Consider the following 24,344-nt stretch of genomic DNA (forward strand, 5'->3'; position numbering starts at 1 on the left):
AAATTTCTCATTTTGAAAAAAAAAAGCATAATTGGTTGCCCCCTTTAAGTGGATGCCCGGGATCGTACTTGCCCCCCCCCCACCACTCTCTCTCTCTCTCTCTCTCTCTCTCTCTAGTCTCTCTCAGCGAAGTACAGAGAGAGAGAGAGAGAGAGAGAGAGAGAGTTTAACTGGGTCGTCTCGGGACTAACATGGTTCAATAATTCGCTTGCGCGTATAGGGGTCTTTAGTGGGAGGAAGCCGTAGCAGTACCAAAAAAAAACAAACAAAAAACAAACAAACAAAAAAACCACAACAAAAATCAAAAACAGAACAGCGATAACAATTAATATTCTTTAAAATGCAGTTAATAGAAACGAGTATATTATTATATGACGTTTGAAAATATAGGAAATTAATCATTCCTGATATGAATTCCAGAGGTGCAGCTTATAATTATGTTCTAAAGAACGCTGCCTAAAGCTAGCCGTTCGTTTAATAGGAACAGTTACAAATCAATGTTAAACAGACGAAAAGTTATGGAAGAAGGGCGTACAGTTTTACACGTAGACTTATCTGACGCTCTTTAGGGCACGTGCTAGTGTTGTTGTTATTGCAGATTAGGCTTTACTTCATTGGATATTATTATCACCTCTCATTGGTCAGTATAAATAGACATGACATAATCTCGACTATGCAGAGCTGAATTATGTTTACTTTATTCCAAGTTTTGATGCATTGTCACTCATGCTGCCGTTTTAGATATTAAATCTTGAAGATTTTCCATTGTATTTATTTAGTGCTTATCAGAAATTTTAATTTGAATGAATTTTGATAAATATCGAATACGAAACTTATTATAAAACTAGCTTCAAATAGTTAAATGTAGGTCATGTTGTCATTTTGTGAATTTCGTCAGTTGACAGTTCGAGTAGAATTATTCATGTAGAAGGGGCATTGCCGAAGGTGGTAGGTAAAACTTTTATCGTGCTTTTATTTATCTAAACATTCTTTTGCAAAAATGCAACAAAATTGCCAGGTTGCCATGGTTATAAGAAGATGCTATGCCAGAAGTAAACGACGGAGTAAAATTAATATCGACCCGTCACGAGGAAATAATATTATTGTGCGATTTCTCGCAAATGTTGCCTTTTTGGTATATTGTTTTTATCGACCGAGCATTAAGAAGTGCAGATTTATTTTGTGCAAAAAATCAATTTCCATATGTTATTGTCAGTCATTCTTGTTTAAATGCAATCGTCACTTCTAATTTACTATAAACTCCCGAGTGCCAGGGTTATATGTCGTGAATTTTTTTTTCTTCTTTTTTTCTTGGTGACTGCACTAAGCTATAAGGAAGGCTACCTCATTTCTTAACCCACTTCTGTGTATGGGGCTAAAGGTGGGTACCATTTTAGTTGTATCTGACATAGGAAGCAACGGTAGCTAAGTGAGTAAGGCATCAGGTTTTTCTGGCGTGGTTTCCCCTTATTAGTGTTGCAGGATGAGGATGAGTGCCTGACAAGGACAGCTGTCTAGTCATTTCGATGGGACAAAAAACCAAGGTCCAATAAAGTATTTACACCTTGGCATGCATGTAAAAGATGCCTTTGCAGTTGGAATTTGATATAAGAATAGGTCCATGCGTAGCACTGCTGTCCAGGCAAAGTTTCCTTCATGTTGCTCTAGGTACCGAGAGAGGTCAGTAACGTGACACAAACATGACCTCTTTTGATCGATTTTTATCATTTATTAGCAAATATTGACAATAAAGTAAATCAAGCGTTGTTTTTATCAAAATTGAATCGGACGTTCATAATTACGGTGTATTACAACTGCACAACTCTGATCAGATAAGAACTTTGATTGGCTATTGCACACGAGACCCCGCCTTTATGTGTTACAGGCGTAAATTTAAAATGTCAGAAAAAGCAATCTACTGTCGCTTTGATTTAAAAAGAGGGGATTTGTACCCGTTTCAGGTAGGATTATATGCTTAATTGTAGTTGGGTGTGACAGAATTATAAATAACAATAATCAATTAAAAATATTGTCAATTTTGTTTACAAATGCCGGGTGAGAATCGCTCCCGCATGTGCTATGTTGAAGTTAGCGGCACCATTTCTTATCTCGAAACACGGAGGGTTGAGAGATAAAGGTTTGTTATCTAGGTATTCCTTGGCAATGTTTTGAGAAGGATTTGAAGCAAAATTATGATAAATTAATTAGTTTGAATATGTTTTTAGCCCAAATATATCATCAAATCACCCAGTTTGTATGCGGGAATGTATCTTTGAGCCCCATTTTATTTCATTTCTATATGACCTAGCCCTCCTGAATTGGCTCAGTGTCGACTCACTAACCTGGAGCAGGTGTTGGCCAAAAAAGTTCCCCTTGTCAGTGATGCAGCTAGGACAGAGGGCCTGACAAGGAATTGCGTCTAGTTGTTTGGAAGAGAACCCTTGTTAGTTGGAGTTCAATTGCTGCCCGTCTTCGTTTGGCCTGTTGGAGCAGAAAAGCATTAGGTTGATAAGACCAAATTCCGTTCATTATATTTAATTCCTTCATAAATCTCATGCAAAGGTATTAACTCAGTATAAACAAACCAGTGCAACATAATTATTAAGTCTTGGGTAAAATCTTTAGATGGGTCTTTCATCCAATCTGTTTAAATGGAAGCTGAGAGATACCTTCGACAGTTTTATTTTCTTTACTATTTAAAGATGCTAAAGCGCTAATATTTGGGACCTAGAAATTGACACAAATGGGTTGTTGCAAAGATATAATAATGTAATATGAATGTATATAAACTGTTATACATTTAATCGTTTCCGTTTTTACTCTAATTTCAAATCAGTTATGTTTGGCGAAATAAGCCAGAAGTCTCAATCAAATGACGATCTCTAGCATCTGGTTATTCCAGTCTACATAGTATTTATTGCGCATGCTCTCCAGATAAGAATATGGCGGACTGTTTGACATGACTTGTGAAATATATAAGCCTAGCTCGTTCTTTGAGTCCCTTGGTTAAAATGGGCCTGAAACGCATTATGGTACACGATTCGTGTACCAATGATAAAATGTTTATTTTGTCTTAAATATTGGATATCAGAAGCCCACCTTTTGCTGGTAAGACCACAACATCAATGTTGATTTAAATTGACAAATAAATCGTGTTTTCAATGTCAAAGACTTTGGATGATATTGAGTTAGGGACTTAGCTACTTTAAATGTTAAATTAGTCAGCTTGAGTATATTTTGAGATGGATTAAGTCGTGAAAAAAATTAAATATTGTAAGAAAAATGCATAGTCTGTACTATCAGTGACCTCAATAATAACCAATTTGGCAATGGAAGAAAAATGTTGCAATATTTTGAATTCGTCAAACACTATATTTTTAACCAGGAACTGGGCCCCAACATCTACTGCACTGGGAGCCACGGTGGCTCAGTTAATAAGTCGTTGGCTTGAGGTCCTGTGTTATCAGGTTTTTCCAATCTGGTTCTCACTTGTCAGTAGTGCAGGACAGAGAGCCTGGCAAGAGACAACGTATAGTCTTTTGGAAGGGACAAAAACATCCCTTGGCAGTTGGAGTTCGATATAAGACTAGGCCGTAGCACCGCTACCTGGCAAAATGTCCCTCATCGCACACTGTATGCCATCTTCAATAGAATGCTTGATCTCGCTTTAACTGAGTACATCTTATGAAGGCCTTCCCGTAATACCCTGCATATTTCGGCACTCACCCAGCTTGAGAGTCCATCAGATTCCTCGATTATCGCGAATACCAAGTCTCACGCTTTCCAGCTAAAATGTCTACCTGTGATAATTGAGTTGCAAAGTTCAAGGTTTGTTCAATGTCAAGATTTCTGTGGAGGTCGCAATATTTGATTTGAGTGTGTTAGTGTTACAACTTCTGATTGGACGCTACCCTCCACATCTCTGCAGTAAAGGGAGAAAACGTAGCTATACATGTAAGTTGGGGAATTACAAAGTAATCTAGCAGCGTCCAGATGTTGTAAAACTTGCAGTCGTTGCTTCAGGAATATGAATGTATGCATGCCTGTCTTCATTACCCCAGTTGCAGCAGAACAATAGGGTGTTAAACCCCATTTGATTTCTACTGCACTGATGTTGTTTGTTCTTGGGGACGAAACTCTTCGGAAACACCCCAGGGCTCTTCCAATTCAAGTGTGATCAACATGAACCTGTGCTTGCTTATTCCTTGTTGAATTTGATGGTCTGCAAATTTTGATGTCTGTCATTGAGCCTAGTGGCGTGGTTTCATTTCCCCGCTTCTAGGTTACAAGAACTAAGATTGCCTGTCCAAGTTTGTGGGTTTTCTCCGGGTCCTCTGGTTTCCTCCCTCTGGTAAAGAATTCTATGCATAAGTGAAATGTTGAAATAAAATTGAACCGTATGTTAGACCCGAAATTAACTAGTTTGTGTGAGGGGAGGTTAATTCTCTCGCTCTATCTCTCTCTCTCTCTCTGAAGTCCATCATTCAAGCAATTCAAGTCTGACTTGAAAGTTAAACATAACTACCATAGTAATATCTTTATCAATCATAATCAAAATGTGACAAGAACAACTGCATACCCCACAGATAGCTAATGTGTAAATAGGTATACAAATGCATTGTTTTATTGTTTATTCACCTATTTCTTATTCATTCTTGTATTTAGGTCATAGGCTACATTTGTATGTCTGTTCCTCAATCCCTTTCAATTTTTGAATAAGATATTTGTTTAAAAAAAAATAATCATATTATTAGACACCACATGTAATACATGTACAGTAGTTAGTGTATAATGCGCCATGGGCATGTTTTGTGGATAGAGTGCTTTATAAATGGACATACATGTATTATTATAATTAATTAGAGACAGGATATTTACATATACATCACGGTGACTTATTAAAATGATTAATGGCCTAATCATTATAGACAGTGAAACCTCTCCATTCAGGTAGTGGCTAGACATCTTAGATAATTGACTCATGACCAGGATAACATTCTTTGAAGGATATGTGTGATTTAATGGTCTTATTTTTCTTGTCCAGCTTAATGTCTACTTCCACCTTGGGTTTAATGATCCAGAGGGAAACATTAAAGATGCATTATATGTCCATGTATGTAGCAGCACACTGATCAGCAGTGAATTTTCGCTAGGCCGCGACAATCACTGATAAGGATGACATCGATGCGACTTTATGAGTCCCAAATATTAACTTTTTTCTTCCGTCAAATTAAATTCTAAAACATTTTTTTCATTTATTAGAAAAATAAATAAAGAGGTTTGAATTATTTGTAGGTAAAAATCATTTCCTATTTAGTGTAAATGTGCATTAAAATAAGTAAAATTCACCATTTAGCCAGAATCAGTAACATTTTATGTAAACAATGCATGCGTTATTGAGCCAATGATTGATGCCACGTGATGTGACGTCACGTGTTGAAACAGTCATCTGTTACAGAGATATTAGGAGATATCTGTGAAACAGATCGGTATGTAAGATTTAGATAAATAGCTGGACGGTCTTGCTCTAATAGTTCAAGAATAGGTATTGAAAATTTCATTCAAATTACTTTATTCTGAGTGAAGTTAGGACTGTTTAAAAAAATATATTGTAGATAGTTCATTATCATGACCATGGTACATGTACTTGACAACCAAGACTAAGTCTTAATTTTCCATTTTATTGTTAGATTTTTAATTCTCACCGAAGTATAAATCTACTTAAATCTCGGCCAAACGATGCTCTAGAGAGCTGATTATATTTTTATTTTGTGAATAAATGTCAAAATAATAATTTCTATAACATTTGAAGCCAAATTTAGCTCCACCTAATTCATGTTTAACATCTGCTTCCACCTACATGTAGAGTTTCATGACCAAGAGTGAGACATTACAACATATGATACTGCATGATGGAGTTAGCCTGAGTGTTGTATCAATATATTACTCACGGTCGTTAAATAACTAAAATACAGGCACTATCCCACATGTGCATTTCAATGAAATCGTCATGCAAGTCCAATATTTCATCTAGTAATATAAATAATGTACTTGCACATTGCCCTGTACATTATGTGAAATAATGGTATGCCAACATTAGAGATTGACCTCACATGCCTGTATTTTAAATTCAGATAGACTACAGTAATTAATGCATGACTCACAAAATTTTGACATAGCAAGACTTGATCACTTTGTGTAATCTGTTTGAATTTTATATGCATTGTTCATATAGTGAAACAAAGAAGTCCATTGATTTTAATTACTTCTTGACAAACATTATCCCCCGGTTTGCTGGAAATTTATATTCATTGTTCAAAACTAGTGAAGCGAATTGGCTTATTAATTTTGAAAAATTTATGTAAATTACGTTTATTGTAATGGATCGTTCACTTCGTAAAGGCACCGTCCTTATTTCACAAAAATGTATATTGGTATGTACGATTTACATGCTCAAATGATATTTACATATATTGTAAAACAGCTTCCTGGACTTCTAACAATTATAAGAAATGTAATGACTTCTGTTGGTTACAAATCAGTTGACGCCTTTCATTTCATGAATATTTCTTCTGCCAAAAAGTCTGGCAGAGTTTGCGTTCAGCAGTCATGGAAGTAACGGTTTTAGATGTAGGCCTACCTGACAAAAGTGATCACCCGATCTGCTTGAACTATATGTTCAATTTAGTGAAGTGGAGAAGGCTATGGAATTAGAACAGATTTCATTTGGCCACAGATCACTAAACATTTGCCCATTGACTTTAATGTTAATTCTCGTCTATTAGACCGGCTCTAACTTTTTCCCAAATTTTTGTTGGGTAGAACGCTTTCTACCACAGATGGAGCAACATGTGGCAACCTCTTGCCCAAAAGCATGTATGAGGTTCACCATGGAAAACTTGAGATACACAAGCTGGAAGTAAAGACAAGAAAACATGCAATTTCGGACCCTACATTTCAACCTAACCAACCTCTCAACTCTTGTATCCTTCCGCCTCAAAATCATGAATATTCACCAAAACCTGGTAGAAAATGTATTTTCAAACCCTTTTCTTTGATTCTACACCAGAAAGTCAACAAAAATCGCCATGCAAAAGGGGGAAAAAGGCAAAGGGAGAGAAAGACTAAAAATAACTTTTGCCCTACATTCGTGGGTGACGGCGTAGAAATATTTGGTGAGCTGTGTCCATTTATTAATTCTAGTAGTGCTAGAGTTATGGCCCTTGTTCACTTTGTAAAATAATATCTACATGGTATGTACCATTGATATTGTGTTAAATGATCAAATTGAATATACATGTATAGTACATTTTAGAAGGATTTATCTATGGAAAAATGCAATTTATGACCAGCAGCTTTGTCCGATCAGTGAATGTTAGACTTATGAGGATCAGCAGCGTAAATGAAATGCCCACATCCAAATTCCCATCAGACCATTGAGTGGTAGACTTATGAGGATCAGGAGTCTTATTCATGAATACTTAACTGAAATATTGTAAGGATGCAGCGTTTCCATTGGTTGATGGTTAAAATTTTAGTACATATATTAGCTCTTAGCCAATAAAATGGCTGCATTCTTTAGTTTAAATTTTGTGAATATGGCTACTGACCAATATGTACATGTAGACACTCCTAAAATGACAAAAAAATTTGTTAATTTTTCAGGCATTATAAAGAAAGATGTCTGATAAATCGAGTGATTTAGAAGAAGATTGGGCAATTGTTGATAAAGATGGGGAGTTAGAGGTAAGATTTGGGGCTATCATTAATAAAGATGGGGAGTTAGAGGTAAGATTGAGGCTATTGTTGATAAAGATGGGAGTTAGAGGTAAGATTTGGGGCTATAGTTGATAAAGATGGGCAGTTAGAGGTAAGATTGGGGGCTATTGTTGATAAAGGTGGGCAGTTAGAGGTAAGATTGGGGGCTATTGTTGATAAAGGTGGGCAGTTAGAGGTAAGATTGGGGGCTATTGTTGATAAAGATGGGCAGTTAGAGGTAAGATTGGGGGCTATAGTTGATAAAGATGGGCAGTTAGAGGTAAGATTGGGGAGTTAGAGGAACATGTAAGAAGGCTGCCATTAAGAGTTGTGGGGGGCAGCCTCACTGTTGGCTTGTTCTGCATGTAGGGGTGATGATTTTCCGTGATCGCGGAAAAAACGCGGAAATCGCGGAATTGTCCACTCAAAACGGAATTTGAAATCTCACACGGAAAAAGACGGAAAAGCCGATATTTGCTGATACTAAACACAAACTCAAAATAATTTTGCAGTTATCCAAGTATTTCATCTTTTTATTCATAAAAATCGGAAATATTGAATGATATCGCGTGGTTTTGTTACTGTCTATTTTAGTATTTCGCTACTTTCATTTCATCATTTAGGAATCATAATTTTAATCGAAACGAAAACCCGTCTTTCATGTATCCCATTATAAAATTACTCTGTAGTTTAACTTGAATTAAACATTGTAATGTATATATATGTCTTTAAAAAAACTTCTGTCACTTCATAAAAGTAAAAATCTTTCATTTACTTCTTATTTTACTGCCGGGCTCGTGACTCGTGTTTATCCGCATTAACCACGTGACATCAGAAATATACCGTAGCCTTGTGAATCCAGCCCTTATTCTCGAAGAAACGGTAGTAACTACGAAGATGTCTGGATAAATCGCGACTACACCTAGCATCTGAGAAAAATGGCTTCGTCTGCTAAAAAGATGAAACGAGCTCACAAGATGTAATTTTCTGTTATTTAATTCGGGAAACAGGTTTAAAGAATAACTAGTCATTGAACATTACAAGTCATTCACAATTCAACATTTGTTATCATTGGTTTAAAATGATCCGTTTTGTAATAAAAGGCATTTTAAGATGTTTTATTCATTTATTCATAAAATAACATTTTATCTCGAAAAAACGGAATATGGTCAGCTCTGAAACGGAAAATAACGGAATTAAAAATACTTAAAACGGAATTTGCTATTTTCTGAAACGGAAAATCATCACCCCTATGCATGGTGTGAGTTAAGGTCTATATTTCCCTTTAGAGGAGGTGAAAGGGGCAGGGGAAGATCTGTCATTAAGTTGTATAATTAAGTGCTGTTAATTCCGTATTTGTTAAGCGCTTAGAAATATTGCTTAGTTGTTACCTAGTGCTACAGTAAACAACCCGTAATAAAAATAACATAATTACTACTGAAAATATATCCTTATCTCTAGGTTAGTGATGATGGTTCAAGCAGCAGTTGTTCTCTAGAGGTCGTCAATCTAGATACAGAGGTTGTGGCTTTTACTAACCGAAGATCATCAGAACGCTCAGTTTCACCAACCTTAGGTAAATAAATACTTAGTTTACGCAACTTTTAGTAACAGAATGAGAATAACACATGAAACAATTTTATGGAATACAAGTTACTTTAGAAGTTTATTTCTGGTGACATTTCGACAAGGGTTCTCTCGTCTTAATCATTCTTTGCTCATCGAAGCGTCACCAGAAATAAACTTCTACTTGTGAAATGTTTATGATTAAACAGGCATTATGCAAAAGCTAAATCTGCCTATGGGAAGTCTTTCTTTAGGCCTGAAATGTTATCTAGATTATTAATTAGACATTTATTAACATAAGTCGATCTGATTTTAAGCAATTTGATTAAAACACAGATCCAATTTCGTTTCGTTTTTATAGTTCAACATTTCAATTTTACTTGTCTTTACTACACTTGGATCTGGAAGCGTTGTTATTTAACTCGTGTTCTGCTTGAAATGAGGGGTCAGCCAATCAAATGGTCTGTCGAATCGAGCGTTTGACCTTTTTTGCAAGGAACTGTGGGTAGACATTAGCGGCAATAGAAATCAAAACAAAGCAAAAGTAGATAAAAAATACATGGCAGTCGCTAATTGGTTAATCGAATGACTGACGTAATCGGGTCAAATGTCGCTTGCTTGGTACCTGACGTCATAGAACGTGAACTCCCACTATAACTTGTTAGATCTACATGTAGTGTAGGCCATCGAAAGTATAAAAAACGGAACGAAATATAGATCTGTATTTGAATTAGATTGGATTTTAAGTAGATTAGAATGGTTTGACCATTTAATGATTTAATTTAATAATGGTGATTCGAGGTTAAAAGTCAAGCAACAAGTACGGTGGTTACAATCAATGCACACATATTGTCAAACCTTCAAAGGCTAATATCTTCGCTCAGAATAAAGTAATTTGAATTAAAATTTTGCATTATCTATTTTTGAACTATTATAGCAAGAACAACCAGCTCTTTCTAAATCTTCCATAATGCATCTTTAATTCTTGATGTTGTTAAGTTCAACTATTAACAAACCAGGCCATAAAACACCTGTCACAGACAAAGTCAGCCATTGTCATGTACATGTACCACCCCTCTAGTGCCTTTCATTTTGTCTGGCTTATATTTTTGCTGTAATAGTAATATATGTAGAGCCCAGGGGAAGAGCGATCTAAGTCACCTTTTCCAGTTAATGGTGCTATCTGGTAGCTTTCTGTTGAACAATCGATTTCAGGTAAAAACAATTTAAGTCTCCTTGAACCAGGGCCCTTCTGCAATGGCTTCCCGATCGAGATTGATCTAAATCCACAGCGTCCCAGTCGCATAAAGCATTCTCTTCCATCAGGTTTCAAAGTTTGTTTTGCATTGTATGTGAAATGACAAAATTTTTACTTAGATCGTTCGTTCTTCCCCTGGACTCTTCATATTTAAAACATGTTCTGTACATTGTTTAAAATATAAGGTCTCAGAAAAGTAAATATCTATTTTCTAGCAGGGGATAATGAATCTAAAAAGTCAGAACCAACAATTGAATCTGGTGAAAATTCGAATACCGCTAAAACAAGTTTACCAGAAAGTCTAGATCATCCAGATAGCTTATGCTCTGATGATAGGCTTAGTGAAGCCGATGCTGCAGCAATAATGGCGGACATTGCTCACGTATCGAGCATGGGACCTGTTATTGAAGAAGGACTTCTAGATGGTAGCACCGGGAGTTCGATGTCAAGTATTGCCCAGTTAAAAGATGAAGAAGAGTCATCGACCAGCAGTCGATCAAGTTTCACAGCGTTAAAACCTGATTCTGATGATGAAAAAGGTATTCAGGAGTTATCTTCCTTGATTAGTTCTTCCAACAACCCGACGTCAAACGTTGAAGAACAACAAACAGGGTAGGTATAATGGATTTATTTTGAATTCTGAATGTCCAGGAGTCTTTTACTTGCACGCCAATGTGTACACAGGTCTTCAGTTGTTTGTCTAATCCGTGCGACTATACACTGTTTGCCAGTTGGAATTCGAAATCAGAGTAGGCCATAGCGCAGCTGTCCAGGCCATATTTCCATCACTGTATGGTGTATGCCTGTCTTCATTAGGCCATAGCTCTGCTGTCTGGGCACAATTATCCTTATAGCACACTGTATTTGGTATGCCTGTTTTCATGAGGCCATAGCACAATTTCCCCTCATAGCACACTGTATGGTGTAATTCCTATGTTCAATAGGACATTTCGTTTTTTTGTGTGGTAAATTGACTCAATATCGGTTGTAGTAAGTGTCTTATTAACTGTGTGAGTGTATCAGGCATACATGTACTGTACGCTTCCACTAAAGCTGATATTGCAGACAAGATTCTTGTCTTGCATAGGTAGGAGACGGGCGGGTAGGCGTTTAACAGACCTTATCGCTTCCATTTTTTTACAAGTAATATTGTTTTATTTATGTAGGGAAGTAGTAATGGAAGCCGTTGTTGGACTGAGTGGTTTAAGTGAGAAGAATATTTCTGATGTTTCCGACAACAACAGTGATACAGGTACCAGGTGTTCTAAAAATATGCCCAAGTGAATTATTAAAATAAAAATAAAACCATATGTTACTCCAGAAATGACCTAGCGTGTGTCAAGTAGACATTAGACCTCCTTTCTCTACATGTATCTCTCTCCAGGGGATTTGGGTGGCCGAATGGTTTTATGCATGCGCTTTTAAATCATAGGTCTGTCATTGAGTCACATGGAGTGGTTTTGATTCACCCGCTTGTACGTGACAAGAAGTATGGTCGCCTGTGTCCAATGTCAGGGTTTTTCTTTGGGTTCTCCGGTTTCCTCCTACTGCTAAAGACCGATACGCACAAACGCATTATTGAAATAAAATTGAAGCATATGTTAGTTCCGAAGTGGCCTAATATTGAGTGAACGGTAAACCCCATTTCTCTCTCTCTCTAGTTGATTTGTCTTACGTGTGCTTCTTGTTTTTATCTAGATTCTGATTTTATACGGCTTGAAGTATCAGAAAGTCTGGATGTTGACAACCTGTCATCTGATCAGTCAGCCATGACGTCTTCATCCGTCAGTTCAAGATTTAGTTTTATGAGTCGAGAAAATTCTCCACCTGAACCAGATCATGTTGACGGTAAGAATATTTTACGATTATAACTGCTGCCCTTTTCATGTATGCAAGGGGTTTCGGGTGATTGAGTGGTTTAGCATGTGCATCACAAAGCACGTCATTGAATCAAATGTGTGTGGGGTGGATAGGGGTATTGTCGAGTGGTGAGAATATATTAGATTATGACCGTTGCCTTTTTTCATGTATATCGGGTTGGGAGTGGTTGAGTGGTTTAGTGCATGAACTAGCAGCGGCTGTAGATCATAAGGCCTGTCATTGAATGAAATGTATTGTGGGGTTGGGAACAAGTGGCTTAACATGCATGCTTTAGATCATAAGGCCTGTCATTAAATCAAATGTATGAGTGACTTAACGAGCACCCTTTAAAACATAGAGTCTGTGATTGATTCCCATCCAAATTACGCAGTCCCTCTGTACTGCACCTCTGACAACAGTGGCATAGGTGACTTTCTCAGCAGACATTTAGAGCTCTATGTTCATGTAACAGGTCCGGGGCCTGTTTCACGAAATCTTAACTAAAGATAAAATCCAAATTTTAGTAGCTACTTCAATATTGATTGGCTAAGCACTAAAATCTATCTAATATTAGCCAATCAAATTACTAAAATTTGGATTTTATCTTAGTTAAAATTTTGTGAAACAGGCCCCTGTACTCAATGAACCACTGTGGCTGTCCTACAGATAGAAAAGAGAGAGTAGAAGTACGAAATTGAGGACTCCCAATAATATAAAATCTTTTTTACCCATTCAGTCACAATTTTCAATGTTATTCATGTTTTATCTAGATGTTGAAGTTCCAGATATCCCTGTTGAACAGCCAGCACCAGATAATCAAGATGGTGATATCCATGGTAACGAGGATCATCAACATGAGGAGGAGGAGGATCAGGAAGATGATGACCATGATGATGATCACCATGGTGACATACCAGCAGAAATTGAAGAAATACAGGATGCAAGCACGGAATCAGAAATCGATGATGAGGAAAACGCTAGGATCGAAAGTGATCAAAGTGATGTTAGTTCTATTCCTGCGTTAGATGATGACATGTCGTTTGTCAATGACATCGGTGATCTTCCCTTAGTGGCAGGTGATGTCGCACGGCAGTATGTTCACAATCCTAATCGTCATCTCAATTTAAAGTTAGATATTTTCGCTATACTAATGTTTACTATTGTGGTGGGACTCGGCATCGGACATTATATTGGTAAGTGAAATTAAACATATTTATCTTCTGATACAGGAAAACTGTTATAGTATAGATATGCAAAGTAATGAGAAAGGGGGAGGGGCAACAGCAACACTCCCTTAAAAAAGTAGCAGAGGCTGGACGGACAGTGCCGGCGGAGAGAGTAGACATAAATAGATTTATAAAAATCACCGCTCAACAATAGTACTGACAGATTTTAAGTAGAAATGAGAGGTGCTTTATTCTTCATAATGTTTTGGATGATACAACCCTTTTTCAAATGACAACAATAAATAATCCCGTCCCACCTTTATATATACAATATTAGTGACGTCACAGGATTATAAAATTTATAAGATGTTCAAATAATGATATCGAAAGATTTACTTTCCAAATCCAACAATGCCAACAAGAAAATTTCTACGTCAGACGGAATGAACCTGCCCGTTGTAATCTATACCCAGATTTATGTATGTTTATAGATTTATGATATGAACTTTCAACTGATAAAAGAAATTGATATCCGATAAAAATTTCAACGTTAAACCACTTGTTTTCTATTTTTGGTTTAAACAATATTTTATTTCTATTTTATCATGATTATTTACAATACAGATATTGTGGATCTGAAAACAAGCCATAGCTTATATAAATTCATCTCCATTTTCTATTTTTGATTGGTCGATAAAAATAGGAAATTTATCAAGGGACGGATAATTTGACCAAGTGTCTCACCCGTAAAGGGACCCCGGGGTTAGTGGTGTAAAACGGATCGATACCACAGGGATATTAGGATGGCATTAAACCTAACAGCTCTTACGTTTGATTTATATACATTGTTTAAGACTTGATTTTCAATAATTTCCGATAATTACTGCAAGAGTTATGGACCTTGCTCACTCTGAAATAAATGCTCTTAGAGACCTAATCGTCTGTTTGTCTTTAGATTCATACATAGTGTTTAAGATCATGAGGAGAAAAAAGCCTATGGATTTTCAGTGATGTTCAATAACTTGAACAGCTACATGTAAATTGTAATGATATCTGATAATTACTTTCATGGGTTGCTACCCTTAATCAGATATTAGTGTCTTGTAAATGCTTTCTATACTGACAGAATCTGCAACAACCGTTGTTGACTGGCCGGATATCTTAGCTGCTGTGGGCGTATGTTCTTAAAAAATTGTCATATAAGAAAAATAAATGTGGATTTTTTGTTTGTTTTATTCAGCCACGTTTGATGAGATAGATGCATATGATTCTATTCACAACTCAATGAAGAATATGATATCTCAATGTGAAGGTCAGAGGTTTGAACAGACACGAACATTGAACAATCTAAATAAGGTTGGTATTACCTCACTCTATCAACCCCTAATGAAGACCTTAAGACATCAGTATTTGCTATGACTGTCAGACAGGGATTGGGGGTCCGAATGGTTTAACACATTATGACAAGGTTTGTCATTGAGTCAAGGGGTGTGGTTTCTATTCCCCGCTTGTTCGAGACAAGGCGTTGGGTCGGGTTGCCAGTCCAATCTTTTGTGTTTTCTCTGGATCCTCTGGTTACTTCACTCGGCTCAAGAAGCCTAAGTGCAAGCAAATAACTTAAATAAAATTGAACCATGTGTTTGTCCAGAAATGTCATAGATTGTGTTGAGTGGAGATTAAACTCTCTCTCTCTCTCTCTCTCTCTCTCTCTCTCTTCAGATATAATGGGGGAGGGGCCTAAGTATATTATTACTGGTAGATAGTAATTGTACCTTTTCAGGAATTTAATACTAATTTGTGGTTGCTTGGAAACAAATTTGACTAGTTTTTGGTATAGAAGGACCAAGTAGCTTGATGACTGGGTCTACTTTTACCTTTATTTATGGACTTTTGTTTGTTTTATTTTAGGAATATGATCTATTGATGCAGAAATTCCATCAGAGTCGCAGGGATTTAGAAAGACTTCGATTACAAAACGCAGCCCTTTATAAAGAAATAGACTCAAAAAACACTGACAAGGAAAAGGCAGAGGAAAAGGAAACTTTGAGGCTTTATTTGAAAAAACAAATCAACCAATTAGAAACAGAGAACCAGGAATTGAAGCAAGCGATTGGTCGATTGAAATACATGATCCATCCAGCCAATGACATATCAGAAACCAGTCAACCTCAGTTCGTTAAGAAGGAATCATGTGATCGATCTGTTGTTAAAGTCCCGGTAGAGAAAGAATCGCATACATCAGACTTTTCATTAGACGATTTAGAATCGATGCACGATGCAGCTGCGTTAGATAATTTGTTGCTGAAACAGGAAATTGGGAAGTTGAGGTATACCAAACATCCCGGGAATCGGGAACATGTTGAAGATGAATCAGATCAACCCATTCCGGGAGATAAAGAATGTATGAAGTCAGATAGTTGCGATCCTTTAGAATCAATCCTTGATGTTGCAGATAAAACCGATCAACCCGTAAATCATGAGAATGAGGGACCAGCAGATTTAAGATTGGGTAAGTTACGGTGTTGGGTAGACGAGGAGTTTAACTACAAATCATCAGCCCTGTTATCTGTGCTGCTGAATCTCGCAGTGTGCATTTACTCTGGGTTACTCCCAATTCCTAAAAACCCTAGGCCGAAGCAAGTTATTGAAATTAACAATTATGAGCCTATTAGTCATATCTAAAAGTCAGTCCAATGAATAAGCATGCCAAGTTTAATGTCGGACATCTGCGAATTGATGGAGTCTATTTTTTTTACCTGAAATGAACTGGTTAGTGTCAAGCACACACTAAGCCCCATTGGCCTCCATCTCCCTCTCTTTCCCTGTCATTAAGTCAGCTGGCGTGGTTTCGATTTCCCGGTTGTATGTGACAAGGAGTAGGGTCGCCTGTTTAACTTCGTGGGTTTTCTCTGGGTCCTCCAGTTTCCCCCCACTGCTAAAGACCCTTATGTGCAAGCTAATTATTAAAATAAAATTGAACCATATGTTAGTCCGGAAATGACCTTGTTTGTGCCGAGTGGACATTAAACCCTCCCCCTCTCTCTCTCTCTCTCTCTCTCTCTCTCTCTCTCTCGTGGGTTTTCTCTGGGTCCTCCGGTTTCCTCCCACTGCTAAAGACTCCTACGCACAAGCAAATTATTGAAATAAAATTGAACCATTTGTTAGCCCGGAAATGGCCTTGTTTGTATCGAGTGGACATTAAACCCCATCTTTCTCTCTCTCTCTCTCCTTATGTCATTAGTGCAGGACAGAGGGCCGACCTAGTAAAAGTGTCTTGAACCCATTTAAAATTCCATAAAGAGCAGATTAAATCGGTGCTGTCTTGGCAATATTCCCCCCACAGTACACTTCGACCTGTCTTCATTAGCCCAGTGGTTGCAGAAAAGTAGTACCTGAAACCTCAATTTATTTTTTTTTTTCAATTTTCAGATGATTTGTGGGTTCAAAATAAAGATTTAATCAAGGTGAGGAATGAACTAGAGGAAAAGAAAATAGAACTTCAACAATTTCAGGAGAAATATGAAACGTTGGAATCACAGACTGTCATCAACTCAACAAACTGTCTGACGTATTTACTCACAAATCTCAGTATGGCTGACATCATATCACAGCTAGACTCGGACATGCTCGACAAGTTCCTTAATGTTTCATTTTTCATAGCGAACGACGTGAAAGGATCCGTGACAGATTTTACGACAATAATTCTAGAAGAGATGACAAAATCAGGTGAAGATTTTTTTGACTCGATAAGCGAGGTCAAGAAAACTTTTGAAAAAACTGCAGAAACAGGTGATGGTTTGGGCGAAAAGGAAATGAATCAGTCAGAAACAGAGAATTCCAACAACACAGAAGAAAGGAACAGTAAATCGGCTCCAAACGTTAAATGGTCAGAAAACATCAAAGAGATCATGAATAAAACGCGTAATAAAATGACGAATGTCAGCCAACAGATCAAAGATACGTGGTTACAGGTTAAAAATCTCTCTGTTAAATTCTTGACCCAACACGAACCAGCTGTTTCAAACACTCTCAACAAAATAACCGATAGAGTGGTGAATTTTGGGCAGAAAATTAAAAATAAAATTCAAAGAAAGGTCAAAAGATGGTACAGAATGTCTAAAAAACAACCAAATCCCAGCAGAAGTCCGTCAAAGAAGTACGTAAAGGAAAATGTTCGAAAGACAGAAAAGCAGAAGCGTGAAGAGCAGTATACAAAAACTCCTAGTGAAAAGAACCACAAAAATTCCACAAAGAAAGATAAAAAACAACAAAAGAAAAACAATGAAAGGCTTAGGAAAGATGAGAGACAACGAATTAAAATTCTTCAAAAACAACAGAAGGAATTTGCTAAAGCAAAAAACAAATCATTGAAAAAATTCAAAAAATTTCAAAACAAAATTTTAAAGATAAATGAAAAACATTTTAAAAAAATGAACAGTGATTCTAAGTCTTCCTTATTAGGTTATGTCAGGGAAACAAGCAGACTTCTGATTGGTTTAGAGTTAGATGGGGATGTTACACTGTGGTTTGATTGTCAGATGCTGTTTTGGAGTAATCAGGTTGATATGGAAACGCTAAAAAAGGAGTCGATAGTGCAATGCGAAGACAGACTGCAGTCATGGCAGACAGAAATGCTGGAGGACAAGATAGTAGAACAAGATGGCTTAGGGATGGAGGCAGATATCCCAGAATCCAAAGAGAGTTTCCATGGAAACAATGGTAACCATGGTGATGTTAAAGATAATGATCACACTGAACAAGATCTACATGAGGTAAATGATGATGGTGACGACAACGGTGAAGATGATTGGTATGAAAAGCTTGAAACGTATCCAGAACCTCGACCTGATTGGTTATTTAAAAGAGCACATAATCGTGAGGATATCCGAAAACAGGAAAGTCAGCCTGATTGGATTTTCGATAGAGCTAACCACCGTAAAGATATTAGGCAGCATGAAAGTGAACCAGATTGGGTTTTCGATAGAGCGCATCATCGTGAAGATATTAGGCAGCATGAAAGTGAACCAGATTGGGTTTTCGATAGAGCGCATCATCGTGAAAATCTCAGACAGCAGGAAACTGAACCAGATTGGATTTTCAATCAAGCTCACCACCGCAAAAATAGGCGAGACCACCATAGGGAATCTGACTGGATGTTTGATCAAGCTAATAATCGTAAAGAGAAGCGAGAGTATAGACAACGTCATCCAGCCACATTTCGACCAAATACACGAAGTGATCATTTTTTTGATGGAGAAGTTGATTTTGATCTTTTCTAATTGGTGCTTTTTGATCTAGCAAATTATATTTACCTATATTCCTGTTCAATTTAATAATAATAATAAGTCTACCAATTTAATTTCTCTTAAAATATTTAAATTGTTTAAAGTCTGAACGTCAATTGAGTATTTTAAATCCCTTGTAAATTACAATATTTTGACAGTTAAATCTCTAAAAGGAAGATCAGCCCAAAGATGGGTAAATTCTGTTCAGTATTTGCAAAGTCATGATAATTTGAAAAATTGAAAGTATTCTACATCCTCTGCCGACGTTATAAATAATGGGATATGGTCTAAACAAGCCAGCGCCACTTATAGTTTTCACTAAAATATTTGGTAGGTCTCTTTTTTAATCTGATTTCGATTAATTTTAAATGATCAATGAGTATATTTAGGTGTGGATGAAGCCATGAAAAATTATACATTGTCAGAAAAATACAAATGATGATTTTGACTTTAAATATTATTATGGTCTCTCTTCTATTGGGCTAACCATGCAAATAATTGTTAATCACCAACAAGAATTCTGAGATTAGTTATTCAAGTTACATTCTATTGAAATGTTTCTCAAATGCTTTAATCCTTTTTTAGGCCAAATTACTTAATTTCTGTTTTCCGTATAATATCTAGATATTGAGGTTTAAGGTGACTTTTTGTTCGTTCTCTAGTAGTGATATTTTAGGCTTGCCCCATCTGTGTTAAAAGTTTGACTGGTGCTTTAATTTGTATAAATCAGGTTTTCGGTAATAGTTTTTGATATTTCCAATAGTCTTTAAAATGAATAGACAACTTTGATTTTTGTAACAAAATAACAACAAAAGTGTTGATTTAGTTCAATTAGTTGTGTTGATATGTTTTGTGAAGTGGGTATACATGAATGTCTATGTGTATACAGTATGTTCACAGATAGAACCAAAGGCTAAATTTGCGTTCAACTGCTATTAGTTTAGACTGGATAACTTGATCTAATATGTCACATTGGCTCCTATTTCACACCTTTTCTGATTTGCTTGATAAGAGACTATAGTATCCGCATCAATTTGTGATCTAATAAGTAACAATCACTGCTACTGATATCTATATACATGTACAGACGTCAGAATTCCTTTCATTAACACTATAGTATCTTCGTCAAAATGCTGCATAGTAATTGAGTATCCATAAAATTCTACTTTCAATTACTAAATTCCTATGAAAGAAGTTAGGAAAAAGATGCATGGCAATTATTTCTTGCTTTATAGTATTTTCATCATTAGTGATTGATTTAAAAAGTTTCTATTAACCGTTATGTACTGTAAAGTACCTTTTTACGTTTGATATTCTTTATAAAGATCAAAGGACCGAGTCAGACTAGTGAATTTATCTTGAGGTTTTACAAATCCTTTCATGTAAACGGAACTATATGTCCTATATGTTAAAGATTTCTTAGCCCAGTTGGAGCAGAATAGTAGGACGTTAAATCCAATTTCATTTCATTTCTTATCCTATTGAAAAATCCCAAAGTATGGTACATACCGTATTCAAATAAGATTTATCCTACAAACTGACCTGGGGATCACGTGGCTAAGTGGGTAAGGCGCTGGCTCGCTAGCCTGGAGGTCGGGTGTTCGATCCCTGCATTGGCCGAGAAAGTTCATCCAGATTTTCCGGCATGGTTCTCCCTTGTCAGTGATGCAGGATGGAGGGGCTGACAAAGAAAGCTGTCTAGTCGTTCGGATGGGACGAAAACCGAGGTCCCGTGTACACATTGGCGTGCACGTAAAAGATCCCTTGGCAGTTGGAATTCGATATAAGAGTAGGCCGTAGTGCCGCTGTCTGGGCAAAATTTCCCTCATAGGACACTGTATGGCGTATGCCCGTCTTCATTAGCCCAGGTTAAGAGAAGAACAGTAGGACGTTAAACTCCATTTCATTTCATTTCATTTCACAAACTGACCAATGCGTCAAACTCAATCAGGACAACACCGAGAACAATAACCTACAGGGGTTATCCATTTAAACATGTCCTAGGATTTGTCTTAATGAATCAATTTGTCCAATCAATTTGTCTTATAGGTTAAAGGTTGTTGGGCACCTGATAGAAGAAGTCTCATTCAAGTAAGAATTGTGCTACAAATGGATTAGCACTTGTTCTAAAATCTATTGACGGGGAACTCGGCCAAGAATGACCTATAGGACCTGTCTTTCAAGACTTCTCCAAGGATTTGGCTTAAAGGATCAATCCACTAGTGTAACTTAGCCTTAAAGGATCAATCCACTAGTGGGAATCTGTCTTAAAGGATCAATCCACTAGTGGGACTCTGTCTTAAAGGATCAATCCACTAGTGGGACTCTGTCTTAAAGGATCAATCCACTAGTGGGACTCTGTCTTAAAGGATCAATCCACAAGTGGGAATCTGACAGTTCCTTAAGGACTCTTCCCCAAGCCCCCTTCCATATTTTCATGAGTGTATAACTGTAGATAGATTAATAAAAACTAAGATGTATCTAATTTTGTGATAATTAAAACTTGTGATTTCTTTTAATGTACATATAAAATAATATATCTATGGTTAATTGTTAAATATATGTAAATAATCTGATAACTGTGTGGATTTTGACAACATTTTATATTGATGTGATTAAAACAAGAGTTGTTTCCCTTAGACTGTAGCACCCTGGAAAGCTAAAGGGGGTTAACCTTGATAAAACAATGCATATTATCCGGTTGGTTTAAAATGCCTGCTTGCGCATTGCTTTCTATATCATATATAGACCTGATGTATATACACATAGCGCTCAGAGTGCATTAGTTTTTAAGGTCGCGGTCAGGTAGTCTTTTTAAACCTATTAGTTAGGCTATAGTCTATTTGTATGTCCTCAAACTACTAGTAATTCTCTCCTCAGTGAATTCAGTTCTACCAATCTGATTAAAACACAGATACTTTCGTTTTTATAGTTCAAAATTTCGTGTTACTTGTCATGTAGTGTAGGCCATCAAACGTATAAAAAAAACGAAACGAAATATAGATCTGTATATTAATCAGATTGCAGTTCTACAGGCTATTGCACAATTTTATTTTTTTCGGTTGTTGGGGGGGGGGGGGGGGGATTTCCCTATTATATAAATGTTTACTTTCTGATGTCCTTCCGCTTCAAAATTACGAATATGCACCAAAACCATTTGATTATAATCCCACAAGTTAACACTTATTGCAACAAGGTTGCTGGTGAGTTAGGGTGGTAAAATTGACATAACTGAAGTCAGGAGGATGAATTACTAGTCTGAAACCTATATCAAATGTGAATATTGTATTATTGTATGAATTAGGTAGGAGTTAATTAAGTAAGCAGCAGGAATGGATAGACAAGACTATTTCTTGTAAAGGCCTATATATACATGTATTTATTTTCAACAAAAAAAGTAAGGGTAATCTCTGGGCTAATTTTAGGCTAAAATAGACTATTTCTTATATGTATATATGTAAACAATTTCTAATAACTACGTTTTGTTCAGGTGCCAAACCTCCATGTTTTTTTCAATACCAGTATTGGATTTATTTATTTATCCTGCTTCGTTTTACAAAAAATAAATCTTGCCAAAGATAAACCTACTGACCCGACACGATTCTACTGTGAAATATCTGACTACTTACTTCCTTTCATGGCCTTCTTGAGCATCAGTAAGATAACATCACAGTACAAATAGCTATCTATCGTGGACGGGCCAGGGACAGAGTCGGACTTTTTAGACTATTAAACGCTTGTCTGGTGGAGTTTATTTTGGGGGTGTGTGTTTGGGTTTGGAGGGTGGGGCTGCATAATTTACGCCTTCTCTGGACCTTTTATCCAGTTTCACAATCGTATTACAGATAATGGTATCAACTGTGTCGTAATTTTGGTTTAATGTTGTTATTGTTAGAAATGAATTTCTAATTAGTTTCTAAGTTCTGACATCATTAGTTGAAATGAAGTTCCAATAGCCTTAGTTGAAATGTTATTGATTCAAATGAAGTTCTAATATTATCAATGGAAAAGAAAATGGTATATCATTGATTGAAATGAAGCTCTGGTGTTATTAGTAGAAATGAAGCTCTAATAATGTTGGTTGAAAATAATTTCTAATATTATTATTGGTTGAGATGACTTGCCAAGAAATGTAAAACTACCAGCGCTTTGAGCAGCTTTGACCAGCTGATTTTGTCAGCGCTATATAAATATACACTACCGTTTATTGTTGTATGAGAGATGGTATGAGGCTTTGAGCGGCATTTAGCAAATGACACACGTAATAAACACAAAAGCATAATATGGAACACAATTGCTACTTTCATTAATGCGACGGTTCGTTGAGGGTTCTCTTGGCGCAACGTCGCTTTAATTAAAATGGTAATTGTGTTCCCTATAATGTTGTTATATTTATTAGCTGTCGATTTGTTTCATAGAACTTCAGTTGCATCGATTTCAGGGCATTTGTTAAGGAATATGAAGCACAGGGGCATTTGTTAAGGAATATGAAGCATAAGGACATAGAATGTCAGAAAGGGTCTCTCCCCCAGGACGCGAAGGAATAATTGCATTTTGGCACTGATTTTATAAAGGGCGGGGAAGATCACATATTAGAATATTTTATAAAGGGACGTAACCCGGTGGAAATATATTGAATGCAGGCATTTGGAATGTGTATCTGAGTATTTCTTATACTCTCGCAGTGTTTCGTTTGATAAGACCTAATCAATCTTTAAGGTATTTCTCGGGCAGTTGCTTCAGGAATATGAGCGTTTCCTTAAGAACAGAAATTCAGACTTAGCATGTACAACAATACCTAGATATTTATTTCACATGAACCAATGGTTCTTGTAAATTAGATTATTTAATTTAAAATGCTTATTTTCGTGTTAAAATTTGGTGTTAGGCTCTGCATACCATTAGATATCTCGACTCTGGTGTTTGAACCAAGAGTTCTCGTGAATTAAGTTTTGAAATTATAAGTTAAGATAATTGCACAAGTATGCTGTTATTTTTGAATAAATTATTTAATTTAAAAAGTTTATATTCATGTTAAAATTTGGTGTAAGAGATACATACCATTACATATTCCAACTCTGGTGTTTGAACCAAGAATTCTCGTAAATTAAGTATTGAAATTTAATAGTTGCACAAGTATGCTGTCATTTTTAAAATGCTTATTTTCATGTTAAAATTTGGTGTAAGGACCATTAGATATCCCCACTCTGGTGTTTGGTGTGACTCTGGGTATTTGGTGTGAGAAATATAATTTTGTTTGTTTACTTTTTTGTTTTTGTTTGTATTTTTTTCTCGTTTTTTAAAACCTTTTTTTTTAGTTTTGTTTGTTAATGGTTTTAATTTATTTAATCACGTATAGAAAGTGTAAGTATATAAAATAGTGCTATGTAAAATATAATAAATAAATGACTTATTATAGATGCGGAGATTTGTTTTCTTCATTAGGCTAAC

General features: G+C 36.3%; 1 protein-coding gene across 5 annotated transcripts; it reads left to right on the forward strand.

The window, feature by feature from the left end:
• The first annotated feature begins 810 nt into the window (after window positions 1-810).
• LOC126818582 (uncharacterized) lies at window positions 811-24,313 on the forward strand. Of its 5 annotated transcripts, none has more exons than XM_050546044.1 (10): window positions 811-948; window positions 7,666-7,746; window positions 9,220-9,334; window positions 10,798-11,194; window positions 11,749-11,834; window positions 12,281-12,430; window positions 13,213-13,635; window positions 14,849-14,964; window positions 15,517-16,117; window positions 17,038-24,313. In XM_050546044.1, the coding sequence occupies exons 2-10, from the start codon at window positions 7,681-7,683 to the stop codon at window positions 18,885-18,887; spliced, it is 3,804 nt and encodes a 1,267-aa protein (XP_050402001.1). In that variant the 5' UTR covers window positions 811-948; window positions 7,666-7,680; the 3' UTR covers window positions 18,888-24,313. The 5 variants fall into 5 exon arrangements, with proteins under 5 accessions (XP_050402001.1, XP_050402003.1, XP_050402002.1 ...); XM_050546046.1 differs by having other exon boundaries at window positions 10,801-11,194; XM_050546045.2 differs by having other exon boundaries at window positions 863-952.
• Window positions 24,314-24,344: the final 31 nt, after the last annotated feature.

The sequence above is a fragment of the Patella vulgata genome, chromosome 4 (assembly GCF_932274485.2).
Source record: "Patella vulgata chromosome 4, xgPatVulg1.2, whole genome shotgun sequence".
Classification (NCBI taxonomy): Eukaryota; Metazoa; Mollusca; class Gastropoda; family Patellidae; genus Patella; species Patella vulgata.